The sequence below is a fragment of the Pseudorca crassidens genome, chromosome 8, assembly GCF_039906515.1.
Source record: "Pseudorca crassidens isolate mPseCra1 chromosome 8, mPseCra1.hap1, whole genome shotgun sequence".
NCBI classification, from domain to species: Eukaryota; Metazoa; Chordata; class Mammalia; order Artiodactyla; family Delphinidae; genus Pseudorca; species Pseudorca crassidens.
This window is the reverse complement of record NC_090303.1, coordinates 38,313,936-38,332,240: the sequence shown is the minus strand read 5'-3', so window position 1 is coordinate 38,332,240 and position 18,305 is coordinate 38,313,936. Positions and strand designations below refer to the sequence as shown.

General features: G+C 38.0%; 1 protein-coding gene across 3 annotated transcripts in view; it reads right to left on the bottom strand.

Annotated features, from left to right (window-relative positions):
* Positions 1-929: 929 nt before the first annotated feature.
* The window catches only part of ANKMY2 (ankyrin repeat and MYND domain containing 2), a 34,033-nt gene continuing 16,657 nt past the window's right edge, over positions 930-18,305 (bottom strand). For 2 of the 3 annotated variants that reach the window (XM_067746234.1, XM_067746232.1), the window contains 6 exons: positions 14,526-14,686; positions 10,225-10,439; positions 9,263-9,431; positions 5,069-5,197; positions 3,901-4,030; positions 930-2,159 (listed from right to left, as the gene is read on the bottom strand). In XM_067746234.1, the coding sequence (XP_067602335.1) occupies positions 1,975-2,159; positions 3,901-4,030; positions 5,069-5,197; positions 9,263-9,431; positions 10,225-10,439; positions 14,526-14,686 (989 nt within the window). In that variant the 3' untranslated portion in view covers positions 930-1,974. The remainder of the gene's footprint in view (positions 2,160-3,900; positions 4,031-5,068; positions 5,198-9,262; positions 9,432-10,224; positions 10,440-14,525; positions 14,687-18,305) is intronic. The other variant, XM_067746233.1, reaches the window with a different exon arrangement.

The window sequence follows — 18,305 nt, the reverse complement described above, 5'->3', positions numbered from 1 at the left end:
CCCAGCCGCTCCACGGCATGTGGGGTCTTCCCGGACCGGGGCACGAACCCGTATCCCCTGCATCGGCAGGCGGACTCTCAAACACTACGCCACCAGGGAAGCCCAACCACCCCTTTCTTGAAATACATCCATGGAAATTTTGATATTGACATGGCTTATATCTAAAGTTCCCTTTGTCCAATTGGAAAGTTACTATTAATGCCAGTTGTAGCTTTGTTAGAGTTCTGATTCATATTAGCATTCATTTCAATGAAGGGAAAATTACCTCTACGTTGCCTCATCTCTTGACTTTCCTATTCCCTTCTGCTGTTTCATAACCTTCCATGCTATCCAAAGACAGGGACCATGATGATACCACACACCCAGAAAATAATTAGAATCCGGGAACTCAGGTTAAAAAACATACTTGTGGAAGAGGAAGGCCTGGGAGGACTATTTTTCTGGTCAAAGATAAATGTTTATCAGTGTGTAGATTGAGGTACCTTGATGAGTGAAAGGAGGCTCATCATGATTGACAGGTTCAGGTAAAATCTGCCTGTAGAATTCCTACCCACTTAACTGTGATTTACTCACATGAAGTCTTCCTAGAGCAGCATGGTACAGGGTGTGCAGAAGATGTATGTGTTGGCACTGGGAGAAAAGTAACTGAGTGTAAGGAAGAGGAAAAGCAGCAAGACAGAAAAATCTAATCAGTGAAATGAGGCAAGAATTCTAGTCATTTTGATTTGCAATTGTGAATATTAAAATAATTATACTGTGTTCTCCAGTATTTGCTAAGTTTCCTAAAATGTTTTAAGTTCTCTAGTATTTCTTTAATATTTGCCACCCTCGACAGCAAAACACTATGAAACAAGCTGTGAGGTGGCGATATCAGTAGGCACAATTTATTTTACAAATCAACACAAGAAACTTTGAAACACAGCACTATCTTCAGATCTCATACTCTAGCTTTATTTAAATACTCAGACACTAAAAACTGATGCCAGGACAGTCTATAAGTGACAGTTACAAATCAGTTTGTGGACAGGAAGAGCCATATGAAAAGCTTACAGGAAGGTAAAAGCCTTTCAAGTGGAAAATGGCACATGAGTTAGTTTTATAATTGTGGACACAGTATGTTTAGCCTTTGTTTAATTGACAGTTCCGTCAGATATCTTTTTAAATGCACATGCTGAGATAACTGTGGCTATGCCTTAGTTCCTCCTGGGGGATTTGACATTTCTGAAGGTACAAAGACTGTAGATAAAACACCACTGCAGGAACTATATAAAGTTCAGGCTGCTCAGGATAAATTCTGTAGAAAAACTACAATTAGGTGAACTATGGCAAAGATCCTTTAACATGTAGCTTTTCTTCATTTCATTGCATCTGTTTTTTTTTTTACCATCTTTATTGGAGTATAATTGCTTTACAATGATGTGTTAGTTTCTGCTTTATAACAAAGTGAATCAGCTCTACATATACATATATCCCCATATCTTCATTGCACCTTAATAAGTAGAACTTCACTATTGTAAATGCTATTTATATGCATTTTATTTACATATAAGTTATGATTCTTTTAACTACCCATCTCTATGGCTATAAAATTTTTCTTTCCTGAAAATCTCCTCTCTCCTACAACTGTTCTGCTTGCCTCTGTGTTCCCTAAAACCTATATTTCTTCTTTAAAAGGCGATTTATTTTCCTTTGAGAACAACTGCTGGGAAGCCTGCCTCAGAAAGGGAATAGAAATGTTTCTCCTACATTTTGAAAAAAAAATTTTTCTCCCTAGGAATATGTGACCAATTATTGAACAGAATCAGTAGGAAATTAGGGCTTGGTAGACAGAGCTTTGCTGGAGAGCACGTATTCTGTGAAATGTGGAATCCTGCCACAGTGCCATGCAGGTGTGGAGGCAAGGAGGACAGTCTCGTGAGTTTTCCAGCTGCCCGCCAGGGTGAGGACTGTCCACGCTGGCACCTGCTCCGGCTCTTACTCCTCGGACTGCTGTGGACCTGCAGGAGCATCCTGTAAGCATTCCAGCCCAGCACCACTCTGAAGAGATTCTCTCTCCCCTTCCACAGAATCCTTAGGATTGCAGTCCTCCTGGGAGATTCCTGTTTCAGCCTCCGGCTGCTCTTCATTAACACAGTTAGAATTGGCATTAAGTTTGCCATCTGATAAAAAGAAAAAAAGTGAGTCATTTTGTTCCTACCATGTGCTGGACACTCTTCTAAGTACTTTACGTGTATTCAATCATTTAATCCTCATAACAACCATGAGGCCAAGTATCATCTCTATTATCATTTTTTACAAATGGAGAAACTGAGAAGAGAGGGGTTTGTTAACTTGCTCATAGTTGCACCGCTAGGAGAAGAACAGAACTGGCATTTGAACTCAGGCCTTGAAATCAGGATTGCTGACTGGCAAAATCCACATTCGAATACAGTTCTGCCATGAGTTAGCTTGACGTGCTTGGTTAGGTAACTGCCTGTACAAGGCTGTTTCCTTATCCATAAAGTGGTGCATAATAAAGCCTATCCTACATCTGTGGAGAATAAAGGTGTAGAATGGTGTGTGATACGGGCTGATGTCTAACAGCCAGGAGTTCCCATTCTACTGACTGTCCTCCCATATGGCTTCTCTAGTACCTGTCAACATAAAGGATATACAAGTTTGGTTCAGAAAACGGGAGAACGCACGGCAGTCAGAAAGCCTGACTATTCTCTTAACAATTTATTTCTAAAAATTTAATTTTGTATGAATTCAGCTTTGTACCAATCATCCGTTCCCACTAGTAGTGTTTCTCCACCAGGTGGTAAAGTGGACACAGTCCCTTGAGGGGTGGAGAGGGACGTGCTTAGTGTTAGAATCACCTGGGCAGTGCTTTCAAACTATCACTCCCCAGAATGTGCTATATATCCTCTGGGTAGTGTGGGCGGTTCTCTTCTCCAATATATGAATCATTGCTCAAACAACTCACTGTTCCTGATGAAAATGAGTCATATACTTCAGGAGGGAGGGAGAGGAAAAATAATATGGAACTCACTGCCCTCACACTTGTAGAAATTTAATTTGTTCAAGTTAATTTGTAATTTATAGATTTACTCTGTAATTTCACCTGAAGTTTCATAGTTAAGAAATTTAAAGGCTTCCGACCTTAAAATTTTTGGGTAGCCATTAGGGGAAATTTAATTATTTTCGTATTCAAAGACCTTAAAATCCCTTGTGAGCAAAATATAAGTAACAACTCGTTAAGAGTGCATGGTTCCAGGGCAGTCTCATGAGTCATAACGTAGAATGTGGAATAAACGATATTCCTCAGAATCTTTTTTTTAAATTAAATTTAATTTATTTATTTTTGGCTGCATTGGGTCGTTGTTGCTGTGTGCGGGCTTTCTCTAGTTGTGGTGAGTGGGGGCTACTCTTCGTTGCAGTGTGCGGGCTTCTCATTGCAGTGGCTTCTCTTGTTGTGGAGCACAGGCTCTAGGCGCGCGGGCTCAGTAGTTGTGGCACACGGGCTCAGTAGTAGTGGCTCGTGGGCTCTAGAGCACAGGCTCAGTAGTTGTGGCCCACGGGCTTAGTTGCTCCGCGGCGTGTGGGATCTTCCCGGACCAGGGTACGAACCTGTGTCCCCTGCACTGGCAGGCAGATTCCTAACCACTGCGCCACCAGGGAAGTCCCATCCTCAGAATTTTATGTCTTTCATTTTCTAGTGATAGCTAGGCTGACTACAGTCTTGTACATTATCCCAGGGACTCAAAACAGGGATGCATTTAAGCGTGATCCTTATGTTGGTTAACCCCAAGCTTCCTTGGTCCCCTGAGAAGACTCGGTTCCTGTGTGTCCTGTGTTAGTATCATTGATTCTTCCTTTCCCCACTGACCAACAGTATGATCTTGCTTTTTATACACTTACTGTTGTCCTCTTCACTCTTTTCTTTGGCAGCCTCCAACTGTTGCTTCTCATAAATGTCCTTGAGACTCTTACAGATTTTCTTGTGTGCAAACCAATGTGTTTTCTGGCAGGTTTGATCGCAATATATTACCTGAAGGTAATTGTACGTTTATTTTCAAGAGGTGTAATCGCATAATTTTTCAATTATGACATTCAACCAAGTACTGTGCTGTAAAAATGTTAACTTTTCTATGCTTTATTTTAAATGACCTCCTGCTGGTCCAAGGAGGATGAGAAACACATGGAACACAAGTGCCCCAGCCAACCCCAGACATAAGAGAAAAAATAAATGATTGTTGTTTTAAGTAAAATATTTTAGAGTGTTTTTACATGTGGCAGTAGTTAATCAATATAGATGGTCACATTTAATTCTCACAACTCTAGCCCGATTTCACACATAAGGAAACTGAGGCTCAGAGAAGTAAGTAATTAAAGGAAATGAAACTGGAGAAGTAGGTTATAGCAGAATATGATAGGTTACAGAAGAATATGCTGAAGAATTTCAACCTTAAAAAACAAGAGGAAATTAACATAATCTATAGGGTAAAGTGAATGTATAGACGCATGCATGTGGGTGACATTTGTATGTGAGAAGAAGAACCCATTCAGATATGCCCTTTATAAAGATAATTCTGACAGAAGTGGGTAGTAATCCAGAAAGCTTAAAGATTCGTGACAGTCAGAAGGGAGTTGTAGTTTTACAAGGAAGAGCTGATGAAGAGATTGTAGTTAAAGTCAACATCAGAAGATTTAAGACTGCATATTTAGAACTGTTCCATTGTAGGTTCTCATATCTGCACCAGTCTCAGTCCCCTATGGATAATTTTTCTCTTGTTTTCTCATATTGATTCATTCATTCATATTCTTTCCTTTTTGGGGGTAGTCAGCATAGAAGTTGGGCAGCCTGGGAGTTTGACAGAACATAGAGAGGGCACAGAACTACATTTATCCTGTAGTTCTCTTCCAAAATTATTTTAAAATATTAGATGCAATACTTTATATCTAATGGATTAGAATTTATTAGAAAACAGACATCAACTATTATATTTACAGAATATTAAAACTCAATTATCAATTTGGATGAAATCTAAACCAGATGTCAATGAACTGAAAAGAACTTCATTCTTACCATTTTGCACACTGAGCATCTTTTACTTGCTCCTTTCTCTCCACAGGTGGTGCAAAATTCAACATCCACGAAACCCACCTGACCAGTGATGGCTTGGGTAAGTACAGAGAATGCAGTGGGATCAGAACCCTACAGTGGGTTAGAAGAGGAGGAAAAAAACCTCTGAAATCACCACTGAAAGACTACAGAGAAGACATGTCAAGAACAAGAGACAAAATTATTAAGGCGAGAGACTGCACAGACTATGACAAAATGATAGATGCCTTTCTGAGTACACCTTTTTCTATACAAAGTACATGGCAGGTAAGTCATGGATCCAAATATTCAGAGAGAAAAAAACTGGCCTTATTCTAGAATAAAAGTATTTTTTCAATTAGGATTATTCAGTAAGCACACAAAGATTTCAGATATATGACAATGAGCTCAGAGTGGAATTTCCTTCTGAGAATTAAGACAATATACATATTTTGAGGGACAATTTATAGGGCACATCACAAATGTTTATCTTAATTCTTAAAAGTTTAGTGCAATGTAAGTGTTTTAAAGACTTTAAACTATTTACTTGATGCTGGTCTGCAATTCTAATAGTTAAAAATTATCACCTTTATTACTGAAATGTTCCAAACTCTTAAAATTAAAAAGACATAGATGTGATTGCATTAGGGTATTAAGAAAAACCAAAAAATATGAAAATTATCATATGGCTACTGAAAATCAGAATGGCTTGCTAAAGAGGAGTTATGAAATTTTTTTACATGGGAAATTATAAGGGCAAATATTTATCTGCCTGGGATAATGCTATTAAGACCTATTTGAATGTTTATCAGCCTAGCATAATACTATTAAGACCTATTTAGAGCAATTACAGGGTATCGAGCTGTCTTACCTACTCAAAACAGTTCTTGTTTCTGAGTTTTTCCAATTTGCTTCTTTATTCCCAACTAAATTTTTGCCAATTTTCATAATTTAAATTTTCATTTGCCTTTTCTTCCTAAGTTTATTTGTTTTAATATTACCTTATCAATTGTACACAACAGAGCTTTACAAATACCACCTTGGAACATTGTTTTACACTGTACTCATTTTGAAAACCGCCTTACTCCTCCTGAAAACAAATGATGACTGAGTTTCCTTTCACATTCAAGGGCTGAGAATTCTCTTTTGGAATGAAGATAGTATAACAGTGAGAAAAAAATAGTGAAATAAAACCTCAGATACTAGATATAAGTTAATAATTTCATAAGGAATGAATGTCTATGGCAGTTGTGCTCAGAAGAGAACTTGTTAAAAATTCAGATTGATCTATACTTTCTAAATTAGAATCTCTAAGGATGTGGTCCATGTACCTGCATTATTACAGGTAATTCTGAAACATACTAAAAGTTTGAGAATTACTGGTACTTAAATGTTACAATGAACACTTATTAATCTATAAAATTATTCTGCCTTAAAAGTAGAGTATTTGATCAGACAACAGTCTGGCCCACAGTGTATGATATATTCAACAGATTTTACAACAATTACATTTTTTTTTTTTTTTGTAAAAGTGACTGAGATGTTCAAAATCTCCCCCACAACAGGACTTTTGTGGGAGTCAGAAAGCAATGACATTCTCACAGATGTAACTGGAGGTAAAACTAAAGGATTTTTTGCTAGAAGTATGGCTGTTAATGTGAACTATTGCTTCAGAAAAAAATTGACGGTACAGTAGAGTAACCACATGAAATCTTTCTTGTCACAGTTGAATGACAAGAATTCTTTCTTGCTGTGCAAAATCTTGTCATCTACTTTGTTAAATAAGAATCTGTTTAGGCACCAGAGCTCCACCTATAGAAGATATGCAGCCTAAAAACGAACAGGATGCTTTATTCAATGTATCCTATAAAATCAGAGACATTAGCTAGCCTTCCAGATGTTAAAATACACACTGTCAATTGAGAAAGCAAAATATCTTTAACAGTTATCATCTGTTACAATGCTGGAGCAGCATTTCTTAAGTGTAGCCATGCCTCACACTTCCTGCTGAATTCTGTCACAGGTGGAAGCCAGAGTTCCACAGTAGGCGGAGGGAATCAAAACCCCTCCATGAGGGCCCAGGCATCAGCACTGTCAGAAAGGACCATAGGGGACCCTCGTGGCAGCCAGCCATGAGAACCACCATGGCACGGGACAAGCTTAACACTGCTTCAGAGGCTTTTGAACTTGCAGGATACCGGAAGCCATTAGGCAGTAAACAGTGGCTATCTGGGACACTCACAACCACAAGCATTGCAGATAAATAAAGTTCTCCGGAGAGCAGAACATGTAACTCTTAAAGAACAAAAATGTTTAAAGAGAGAAATTTTTCTAAATTGCATTAAATAAATACTATCTTTTTACTGATGGCTCAGATCACTAGGATAAATATCAATCACACACCATACACTCTAACTACATTATTTTATGATACAGGGTTAAAATGGATTGTTGAGCCTTACACTAACCTGCTTTGACTTTTTAAAAAATACTCCAGGCTGCTATTTTTAGTTTTTCTGTTTTCTCCCTTGAAGGTACAATGTCAGCTACACTTGTTAGTGCTGGAAATATCCCACAGCAGCCACTATTAATTGCTTCTCTGATAGCCATTCCCCCAACTCCTTACTAACAGAAACATAATTTAGTCAGAGCAGCAGTGTTTAGACCAGCCAAAAGCATTTCCCCAGAATACCCATTTCTCCAAAATACTCACTTCCACCTGTGCCACTAAGAGCACAGGTCAGCATGCATTTCAGGGAGAGCTTATGTTTTCCAGCTACAGACCAATTTCCTTTGCTTGTCTGCCTAGGATAGGAATGTGAGCTTGGAGGAAGAGCATGAGAAGCCTTGCAACTCTGAGGTCATAAGCATGTGTATGATAATCTGTATGGCTAAAGAATATCGGGTGGAAAAACAGGAAAGTATTTGGGTCCTCAGTCCATTTCTGCGCTACTGTGCCCGATCTGGTCTGCCTACCTTTGGGCTTCTGAGTATATAAGAATAACTAAACCCTTATCTATTTAATTCATAGTTGGCTGGAGTTTGATATGCACAGCCAAAACACATTCATAATTGATACACCACCCTCATAATTTGCTAACCTGAATCTTCCAAAAGCTTAAACACCAAATAGCCAAGCATATTAAAGAGCAAGGGGAAAGAATCTCTATGTGAAATCATGGAGAGCTCTCAGGAATAAATCAGTGCATGAACTTCATGAGATCATCTTGTCTGCTTAGGTCTTTCTTCTTCCATGGTTCTGAGTCGGTTAAGTCAATGTATAAAGGAACACCTGGAACCCATTTTTAGTCCTGATTTTTCAGACTGAGAATGATATAACAGCCTAGAGAAGGCAGAGAAGAACCAACATTGCCAGATGGAGGGAGGAAACCAGGGATGGGAATAGTGTCAGGATCAGTTTCTTGCCTAATAGACAAAGGCTGATAAAGGATTTGATTGAAATGCGTAAAAGCATAACTGGTGTAGATAAGGTAAACTGAAACCTATTCAAAATAGGGAAGGCAGGGAGTGTCTTTCATAATACTTAAATAAATATATGACAAAAGGGCAGTAAATAATTTAAAGAATAGATAATAAAGTTAAAATTTACTTCCCATAACTGGCAAGTATAAATAGATTTTTTTTAACGTATGGAAAATTTATAAAATCAGAGGCATTAAAGTAGAACATAAGAAGCTGGGACATCCTTTGAGATTGTTTAGCAGGACACACAATGAGCCTTCTCATGACTTATCTTCTCACATCCCCTGACAGGAAACCATCAACGCAGACATTCAATTCCTACTTTCATCTAGTATGGGATTTTGTACTGGTTTTTCACACACTACACCTGAACAACTGTGGATCTGTATCACATAGTGGATGTGTACCCACTGTTAAGGTTTCACAGAGGCATTAAAAATGTAAGTATCCACTGTAACAATCTATATTCTGACATAAGGATATACTGTTTATTAAACCATGAACCATATAAATGGAAGAAGAGGATTGAGAGAGGGGAAATGGATAAACAGAAACAGTGTTAACAGGCAAACCTATCTCCATGTTTGCTTCTGAAGTTTTTCTAAAATAATAAAGAATTAAGTCTTTATTAAATAAATAAATAATGCTAAAGAGAACATGACTTTAATTGTACAAAATATGGTGATTAGGTCTTACTGATAGAGTTAACTTAGTTGCGAAGAGCCTTACAATTTCAACAGGAGCAATGCTTCGCACCAGCTGCTGGAGAAGTGTAGCTTCACAGTAAGGAAATTTTCTGATACTTTCTCTAATGATCTTTTCTTGATATATTGGAAAGCCATCAGAAGGTCGGCCTTTTAACAAGCTGAAAGATATTTTTTAAAAAGTAACTAGAGTTACTTTTTAAAGGAGTTGAGTTACTAAGCATTTCCTCCCAGCTGAACCCATGAACTTTGAGTAGTTTCTTCTTTGCTGCATAAGATTTTCATTGGGTCTTCACATCATGAGGATAGACTCAATTCAGATTGCTGCTCTACCTGCGCATTAGGCTAGGCCTTATCAGGTTTAGGGGCTTAGAGATGTATTTATAAAAGTAACCCCTGACATAAAACATACTAAACACTGTTATCAGATTAGCTAGTTACTTATTACCATGTCAGTTATTTGTACAAAGAATGAAAACTCTCATTGAGTCACACCCTTCTGACTTAGTTCTCTTTTCTTAGTAAAACTATCGGAGAATTTGACCCCCAGGGGTCAGAGAACAAGGGTAACACACAGCTCTCCTGGGTACAGAAACAGAGATACATTGAGCGCCACTGTGAATCCAGAGCAGCAATTATGGCATAAGCACTCCTATCCTCAAATTTGGACTTGGGCTGCTTTCTAGCTGTATGATTTTACACATGATATTTAACATCTCCAAACTTCAGATTTCTCACCTATAACTGGTGATAACAAAAGCACTGTTGTAAAGAGTATAGAATGGAATAATCAATTTAGTTATGAGTGCCCCTTGTTTCTTACAGATGAAATGTGATCTCAACATTAACATCTGCTGCTAAAATGTTTAATTTTTAAATCCATAATGAGATCTCATATAATGGAACATTATCCATTTGAGTGTACTTTATACATGACATGGGAAAAAACAGTACCTTTTGATCAGAGTGTCCAGTTTATTCTCTCCGTCTTTTAAGAAGTTAATACATTTCTGAAAGATACAGCTGATGTAATGCATTTTCATAGCCAGTACTTCATTCATGTCTCTTTGCTTCATACATTTCTCACAAATCAAATCCATCACCTTGTAGCATTTATTCAGAGCTGCTTCTTCTGCCAGCAGAGGATTCTCATTTATAAGCATCACAATCTAGAAGAAATCCCAGTGAGCTTAGAAATTCATTGAGAAATTTTCCATGTGCAAATTAGGTAGTCAGTTTTGATTACCAAATAAAGTCTTTCTTATGGTCATGTATTTACTGTGTTAATTTAAATGAGAATGCAAATTGCCACTGATCAAGTTGTAAAACTAATACAGAAGGACCCTGACATTATGGAATCTCTTGAATTCTGTGTATCAGTTATCGAGTGATTTGCCATCCAGCTAAACTAGGGTGTTAGTTGGCCAGTAGGAATCATGGTTTCACTATCTCTGTTAAAAGCACTTTCACTAAAGATAAGCATGGCATATTTGTACACCTTTTATATATAGAATCAACTAACAGAGCAATCACTACTTTTAGTTAACATTACTGTTAGGATTTCATGGCTAGGAAAACCATAATTCTCATTCATTCTTGTTAATTATAAGGAAATGAAGATTTTTACTGACAAGAAGTCTAAAAATAAAAGGTGTATTACTTACTGATTGACTACATTTCTCTTTGGAAATTTTCCTAATATGCTTCTAATCACCAATGCGAATAGGTCAAAGCGGAAAGCAAAAATGGCTTTAAAAAGGGATTCTAAGAGAGTTATCCAATCTGATGCATTATGAGTCCCACACTTCCCATATATGCCCAGATTAAGCCCAAATTTAGTGTAATAAGGAGTATTTATTTTTTCTTTATTGGTTGTGGTAGGCTTTCATAGGACAGCTGTAAAAATCCATAGTGAGATACAGTAATGTAAACATGTGTGTAACATAGGCACAGTTGTATTCTCAGAGCAGAAGTTCATTCAGTATTTGTTAACTTACGTGTTACAGCTAAATACCTGTCCCAGGTAATCTTAGGAAACAACAGGTGGCAGATTTCATGAATTAGATCCTTTTCTTTAGACATGAAGATAATTTGTTAACTTAAGTAAAACCCATGCTGAGCTTCCTACTTGAAAATTTAACATATATTAAATGTTCCTGTTAAATTAAGGTTTTTTACTTATTTTTGACACTACTAAATTGATATATAACCTAGTATTTTACTTAAAATATAGCACTCAATAACAAATTATTAGACTTCATGAAATAAGTATAATCAGAATCCTTATTGGTAACAAAAAGTTTGCTGAAAACTTTCCCTACCGTAATATATATCATTAATTACCTGTTTATATTTCTGCTGTCAACTGCAATCAATTGAAGCTGTTTGCTCAATATTTTGTATACAGCATTTGTAATCTAAGGATAGGATCTAAACTTACATGTAAGAATTCTTTAAAAAATCCCAAATAGAACCCAGATTAATGATTGATTTTTTTTTTGTTTAAGACATTAGACTTTATTTTATAATATACAGCAGTACACACAATAAAAAATGATATATACCCACAGCTCAACAGTGAGCTCACTGAATCATTTACATAGCTGCACACAAAATAATAATATTTGAATTAGTTTCTGTCCTTTAATCTCTGCAGCATTGTAAAATAATATATTTATTATAAAGGGAATCATTAATTACTGAAGAGGAATAAATAAATTCTGGGCTTAAAAATCATGTTAATAATCAAAAGATAGGATCACTTGCACACATCTGTTTCCTAATCACTTAGAGACTCTGCTAAACTCTATTGTCATTTTTCCTGTGACTCTGTTTTTCTCCATTATAATCTCTGTATTCTGGGCATTAGCACAATTCCCCAAGTCCCTGTTGAAAGCAAACATCCTTATTGCTATAGCAGCCACTTAACCTCCGTGCAAATGTATCTGTGTTAGGTACAATGCAGCAAAAAGGTGCACTGTTGGATCGAGTGTTGTACTGTGCTTATCTTAAAAGGTCTTTGATTTGGTAGAGTGGCTATTAGTTACTTTTTTTATAATAAGCCCTATGAAGACCTGTGCCAGCTTGAAAAGGGGTAAAGCAATGAAAATGGGCCACCACAAAAGCAACTGGGCAGCTTTTATCTAAAGTATGGATAAAAGAAAGGTTTTCAAGTGAATAGACTATTTATACGTACAAAAAGCAAGGTGTGGTCTGAAGGAAGGTACTATAATTATAGAATAGTCTCTCTTATAAGACCAAGTGCTCTAAAAAATATAATGTAGGCTATTTTAGTTTATATACCTTTACAGTTTGTCTGTATAAATATACCCCTAATCAAATTTACTCAAAATATGTGCCTTTAAAGATAATTGGAGGTACAGTAATTCTTAGGATATTTAACCCTGAGGAACTAGGTTCTGTGCAAACATCAAAAATTACTCCATAGACTCAATTATCACAATAATTGAGATTACTGCAATCTCAAAGGGTGGACACGGATATAAGACACAGTGAATCAGATACATACAGGAAACTTCTTCAAATCAATCAAACCCAGAATATTCTGTAATGCTCAGGCTAGAGGGGGAATGACAAGGGCCTTGTAAAACCACACACGTTCTCTACATTGAGAAATACTGTATCCCTGGGAAAAATCCTGTCTTCCCACTCCAGCTTGCTCCACTCCTAATAGAAGTGCCACGGAGAGGGAGTCACTGTTTACAGCAGTTCTGTCTTTCCTGTGTGTGCTGGGAGGGAAAGAAAGACTGAAACAGAAGAGGCTAAATATTTTTTAGAGGTTAAATTCTAAGTCCTATAAAATCTCCACTAGAAACACAAACACCTGATTCATGACTGAATTTCCTTTTTGCCCGATTAGGGTCATAAGTGTTGCCTCTAGCGGTTCTTTCAGAATGTTAAGTAAAACATTTGAGTTTTGAAAAATAAAAACAGAATAGATACCACTTGTCTGTTGTATGGGAAAGGATCTGCTAGTCTGTCATCTCTCTAGATGGTCCAGAAAATTAATTTGGGTGAAGGACCACATGAAAGGTATTTTTTGATTTGTTTGTTCCTCGAGCTTCAAAGACCATATGCAAAGGGATGTAGCAGTAAAGTAATAAGATTATACACAATTTGGAACTTGAGTGTTAGTTTTCAAAAGAGTTACTTTATGAGAGCTGTCCACTTATTTTAATGACAAGAAGTATATTCCAGATTCTTCTGTAACAGACAAAGGAAATCTATTTCACTACATTAACACTTTGTATTAAGGGAAAACTTCAATTTTTGACCCAACATACTGTCTTGCTCACCAAACAGCTCTGAATTACTATCAAATCTATACATTATGAATGAAGACATATGGTAGACATTGAAATTTGAAAAAGGACAGCATCATTGTAGCACACATGGAGTTTTATGTGATGACTCACTGAAAAAATAATATTAATTTGGATCAATTAAAAAAAAACAATCAGTTTACAAATAAACACAAAGGTCATATATAAAACATGAAGCAAATAGCAGTGGCAATAGTTCACAATAGCCCTTGAAGTTTCCCAGTTAAGCCATTTGGACTTCTGGGTTGGTCTACTGAGTTTGAAAATCTGTGTGATTTGACTATTCACTAGAAGTGTATCACTTAAATGCATCAAATACCGACTTGCATGAAAAAAAAAATGTGTTCATTATTACATTCCAGAACATTTCCTGGAAGGATAATTAGCGCAGTAGATGCTGTTGGTTCCCCACCCAGATTCTCTTTACCAGGCCTGTGTACCAGGTCCCTGCTGCTGGCTCGTTGGCTGCTGTGGGCTCCGAGCTGCCTCCTTCCTCAGGGAACTTTCTTCATCCAAAGACAGCCACCTCACTTGTCACTATCTGGGAAGCTGTCCTTTCCCTCTGGGGACAGACCTCAGCCAATTACAGACTGACACATGAAAGCCTGGCTCCCTTGCCTCTCTGGAGCCATTAATGATCCGGAGCTCACTGTGAGATGAGGTGGAAGCTAGGCTTCAGCTGAACCCATCTCTCTGCCTAGCTTTTCCTCTGGCTCTAGGCTGTGTCCCTCACTCTCTTCTAGGTTTCAAACGACAGCACTCCTTCACTGTATCAAGTGAACAAGAGAGTCTATCACAAGCTTTACATCAACAAAAAGCAGCCCAAGACAATTATGATCCTATGTACTAAGAGCCGTTTAAATTCTGAAGCAATATTTGAATAGAAAGCAAATACAGTAGACGTTACGGTACCTTGACAGGATGCAGATTTGTTGTGGTGATAATTTTGTGCAGGGGGCTTGCCAACTTCGGGGGCAGCCTCGGCTCTTTATCCAGTCCCTGGGGTTTAGTGTAATAATCCAGTTTCTCTCGAGGAAAGAAATTGTTGATTATAGTCACACAATCATGTTGACCTTTTAATAGAAAAATAGGAAATATATAATTTCATTAATTCAAAATAAGACATTTTCCATTTTTTTAATTATGTTACTCTGTTTTCTGAAGTAAACATGCATCAACATCTTCAATTTGTAGAAAAGGAGAGTACGGGGGAGGAGGAGAGGTAAAATGTTCTGGGGAACATCTATAAGCATGCTTTGTGATCAAGAAATAATCTTTTTTTTTTTTTTTGTGGTACGCGGGCCTCTCATTGCCGTGGCCTCTCCTGTTGCGGAGCACAGGCTCCGGACGCACAGGCTCAGCAGCCATGGCTCACGGGCCCAGCCGCTCCGCGGCATGTGGGATCTTCCTGGACCGGGGCACGAACCTGTGTCCCCTGCATCGGCAGGTGGACTCTCAACCACTAAGCCACCAGGGAAGCCCAAGAAATAATCTCCTTTTAAAGACACAGAATTCACAATACATGAGAAGATTATGTGGATAACAACAACAAAAAAGCAACGTTCAACTTAAAATTGACCCTAAATGTTTAATAAAAGTTGCTTGTAATTTAAATGTCTCTTCTTCCACCCCTACACAAATGATATTCATTCTTCCCTAATCACATCTGGCTTTCTTTACACAGAATTTAAATTTATTCTGTATAAAGTTATTATCATTATAATTACTGTTCATATTGTTAAGCTAATCTCTTCCCCCCTTGAATTTGAGAAAAGCTTGGCCTCTTTGTGAAATGAATTAGAGAAAAAGCTTTTGCCCCCGTAAGCTTGGAATCCACATTACGGCTCCTCATAGATCCCTGTGCCACTTCTCTAAGCCATCTCCAGAGGTAAAAATTGTTCTAGGAAAGCAAAACCTTCCCTGGCGAAGCTGGTGGCCTGTGTTTTCCTGCTGCCTCCCCCTCCCTGGCTCCCTCTCCACTACTTCTCTGGAGCAAGAAAGTGGCCACTCTGGGCCAGCAGGCTGTGCCTGCAGGGCACATTTGCAGGTGCAGGCTCTTCCAGAATCTCCGGAGGACAGACTTCTTCCTCCGCTCTGCCTGAGGAGGGCTGAGGGACCAGCGGCGGAGACTCCTGGGGAGCCGGCCCAGACGCCGGGGCTCCCAGAGAGGGGTCCACCCTGGGTGGCCCTTGTGGCCCCTGCCCACTTGTACACAGTCCAGGGAGCATCTGCTCGATCCTGCCAACAACAGTGACCTGTGGGGGGATTGCATTGTGGGCCAGGTGGACCCTTGAGGTTGGCCAAGGGCTCAGCCTGCCTGAGAGTTCAAGGAGAACTCAAGAGTGGACCGGCTTCCCGCTGTGTCTCAGCAGAGGACAAAATATCTCGTGGTTTGTTGACCCTAAGACCACAGGTGTAGAGAGATGGCACTTCCCTTCACAGCTCCACGACGCTGTCGGCTTTACCTGACTGCCTAGGAGATGCAGACCAAAGGGGATCCAATCTCGAAAGACTCTGCAATGCCTCCAGCAAAGGGCTTCTTCCGCGGAACGTGTTCTTACGACTACAACCACCCACAACCAAACCATAACCACAACCACCAAAGAAGAAAACTTAAATTAAGCAGATCAACTACAGTATGTAAAGAGACCTTCATGGACCACAGAAAGATTCCATTTTTAAAAGTTAATAGACAAACTGAAAGAGGTAATCCTGGTTACTATTGAGAACTAAAATAGTAATGTAGAAGATGAAGGGGATGAAATATCTCAAAACAGAGAAAAACTAGGATATAGAAATCATTATGGAAGAGATGAGAGCTGAAAAACAGACCCAGGAAAAAAAAGAAATAGATGGAGAATTAATAATTAAACAAATGATAAAAGAACACATCCATGATATGAAGGGAAGTTTTAGTAGTGATCACAGTATCATTTTTGGTATTTGATGTTATTCTTAAATGCTGAAACACCAGTTTCTTTTTCTTTTCTTTTTTTAAAACCAGAAATCTCCATTGTATATATCTTGAGGAAAAGGCAAACAGTAACAGGAAATATTAAAAATATGAAATGTTCTGTTTAGAAAATGATCATTTCTACCTACATAATCTTCAAGAAGGGAGAAAAATGACAATCAAGCAAATATACTACAAGCAGGATGTAAACATGACAGCGCCAAAAGTAACACAGATAATGGTGTGCAGGAATTTACAACTGTACATGAAGAAACTAAAGAAGATGAAGACAAATTGCGCTGCTTTCTAAAACACATCCAGCTTCAATAAAAAGACAGAGGTTCCTGTATAAAAAAAAAAAGGTGCTCTAAAATAGCTTCTAGAGACTTCCCTCGTGGTGCAGTGGTTAAGAATCCACCTACCAATGCAGGGGACTCGGGTTCGGGTCCTGGTCTGGGAAGATCCAACATGCCGCGGAGCAACTAAGTGCGTGCACCACAGCTACTGAGCCTGTGCCCTAGAGCCCACGAGCCACAACTACTGAGCACACGTGCCACAACTACTGAAGCCCGCACGCCTAGAACCCGTGCTCCGCAACGGGAGGCCATTGCAGTGAGAAGGCCGTGCACCACAATGAAGAGTAGCCCCCGCTCACCACAACTAGAGACAGTCTGTGTGCGGCAACGAAGACCCAACGCAGCCAAAAATAAATAAATTTAAAAAAATTAAAATAAAAAATAAAATAGCTTCTAACTATCAAAATAGACATAGGAATATCTGAAGGTAAAGGGATCAGAGGAAAATACAGACTTAGTTTGTAACTACATCTTCTCATCAGTCCTCCAACTAGTACACTCAGAAAAAGCCTTGTTAGCAGTTGGAAATATTTGTACATAAAATACTGGCTACTGTCCTAACTGTCGTAGGACTAGAGGTTTGTTAAAATTACACCTTTGTGAGAAGGAAAAAAATGATATTACTTTACTTTTTTCCAACATTAATCTTTCTCATTTTAGGTAGTACTTAGGTAATTTTGATATTTTATTTAAAAAAATCTGCTAATAATTTATATTAGAGTGATATACATATATATTTAAAGTTTATCTTTATAAATTTTTACTTAATTTATATTTAAATTTTAAAATTGAAACTATTAAATATTTAGTTTTATGAGTTTTTAATTTATGAATTGTGAATACCTACAAATAAAATAGTACTATTAATATAGAAAATGAATGCTGGGGGTGGGGGCTGGGTGGGGACCAGTGCATCATTTTGTGCCATTATTACTATCACTGGACTTGAGTCTTCTAGACTGAATGGGCTCACTGAGTTAGCCCTCGGCAGGATTAATGAGAACATACACACAACCAGACACATGCTAGTACAATTTTTTACTTTCAAGGTTAAACTGAAATTGAAATACAGTTCCAGACTAAGAAATGAAAAGTTGACAAAGAAAAATAAATTACATTCTCACTTACACAACCAGGATTTAGAAAACTGTGGAGTAACTTCTACATATGATTGAGAGAATAGAACAGTGATATAAGAATCATGAAACTAGCCAACATATGACTCACATTTCAGAGAAAAAGAGAGTTTTGGTTATGATGGGTTTCAAACAATATACAACCTACGTACCATCTGAGAATGTCCTGTAACCAAAACCTAAATGAGAACAGAGATCTCAAGATGGAGCAACGAGAAAAGAGAGGAGAGAGTGAAGAACAAGAGCC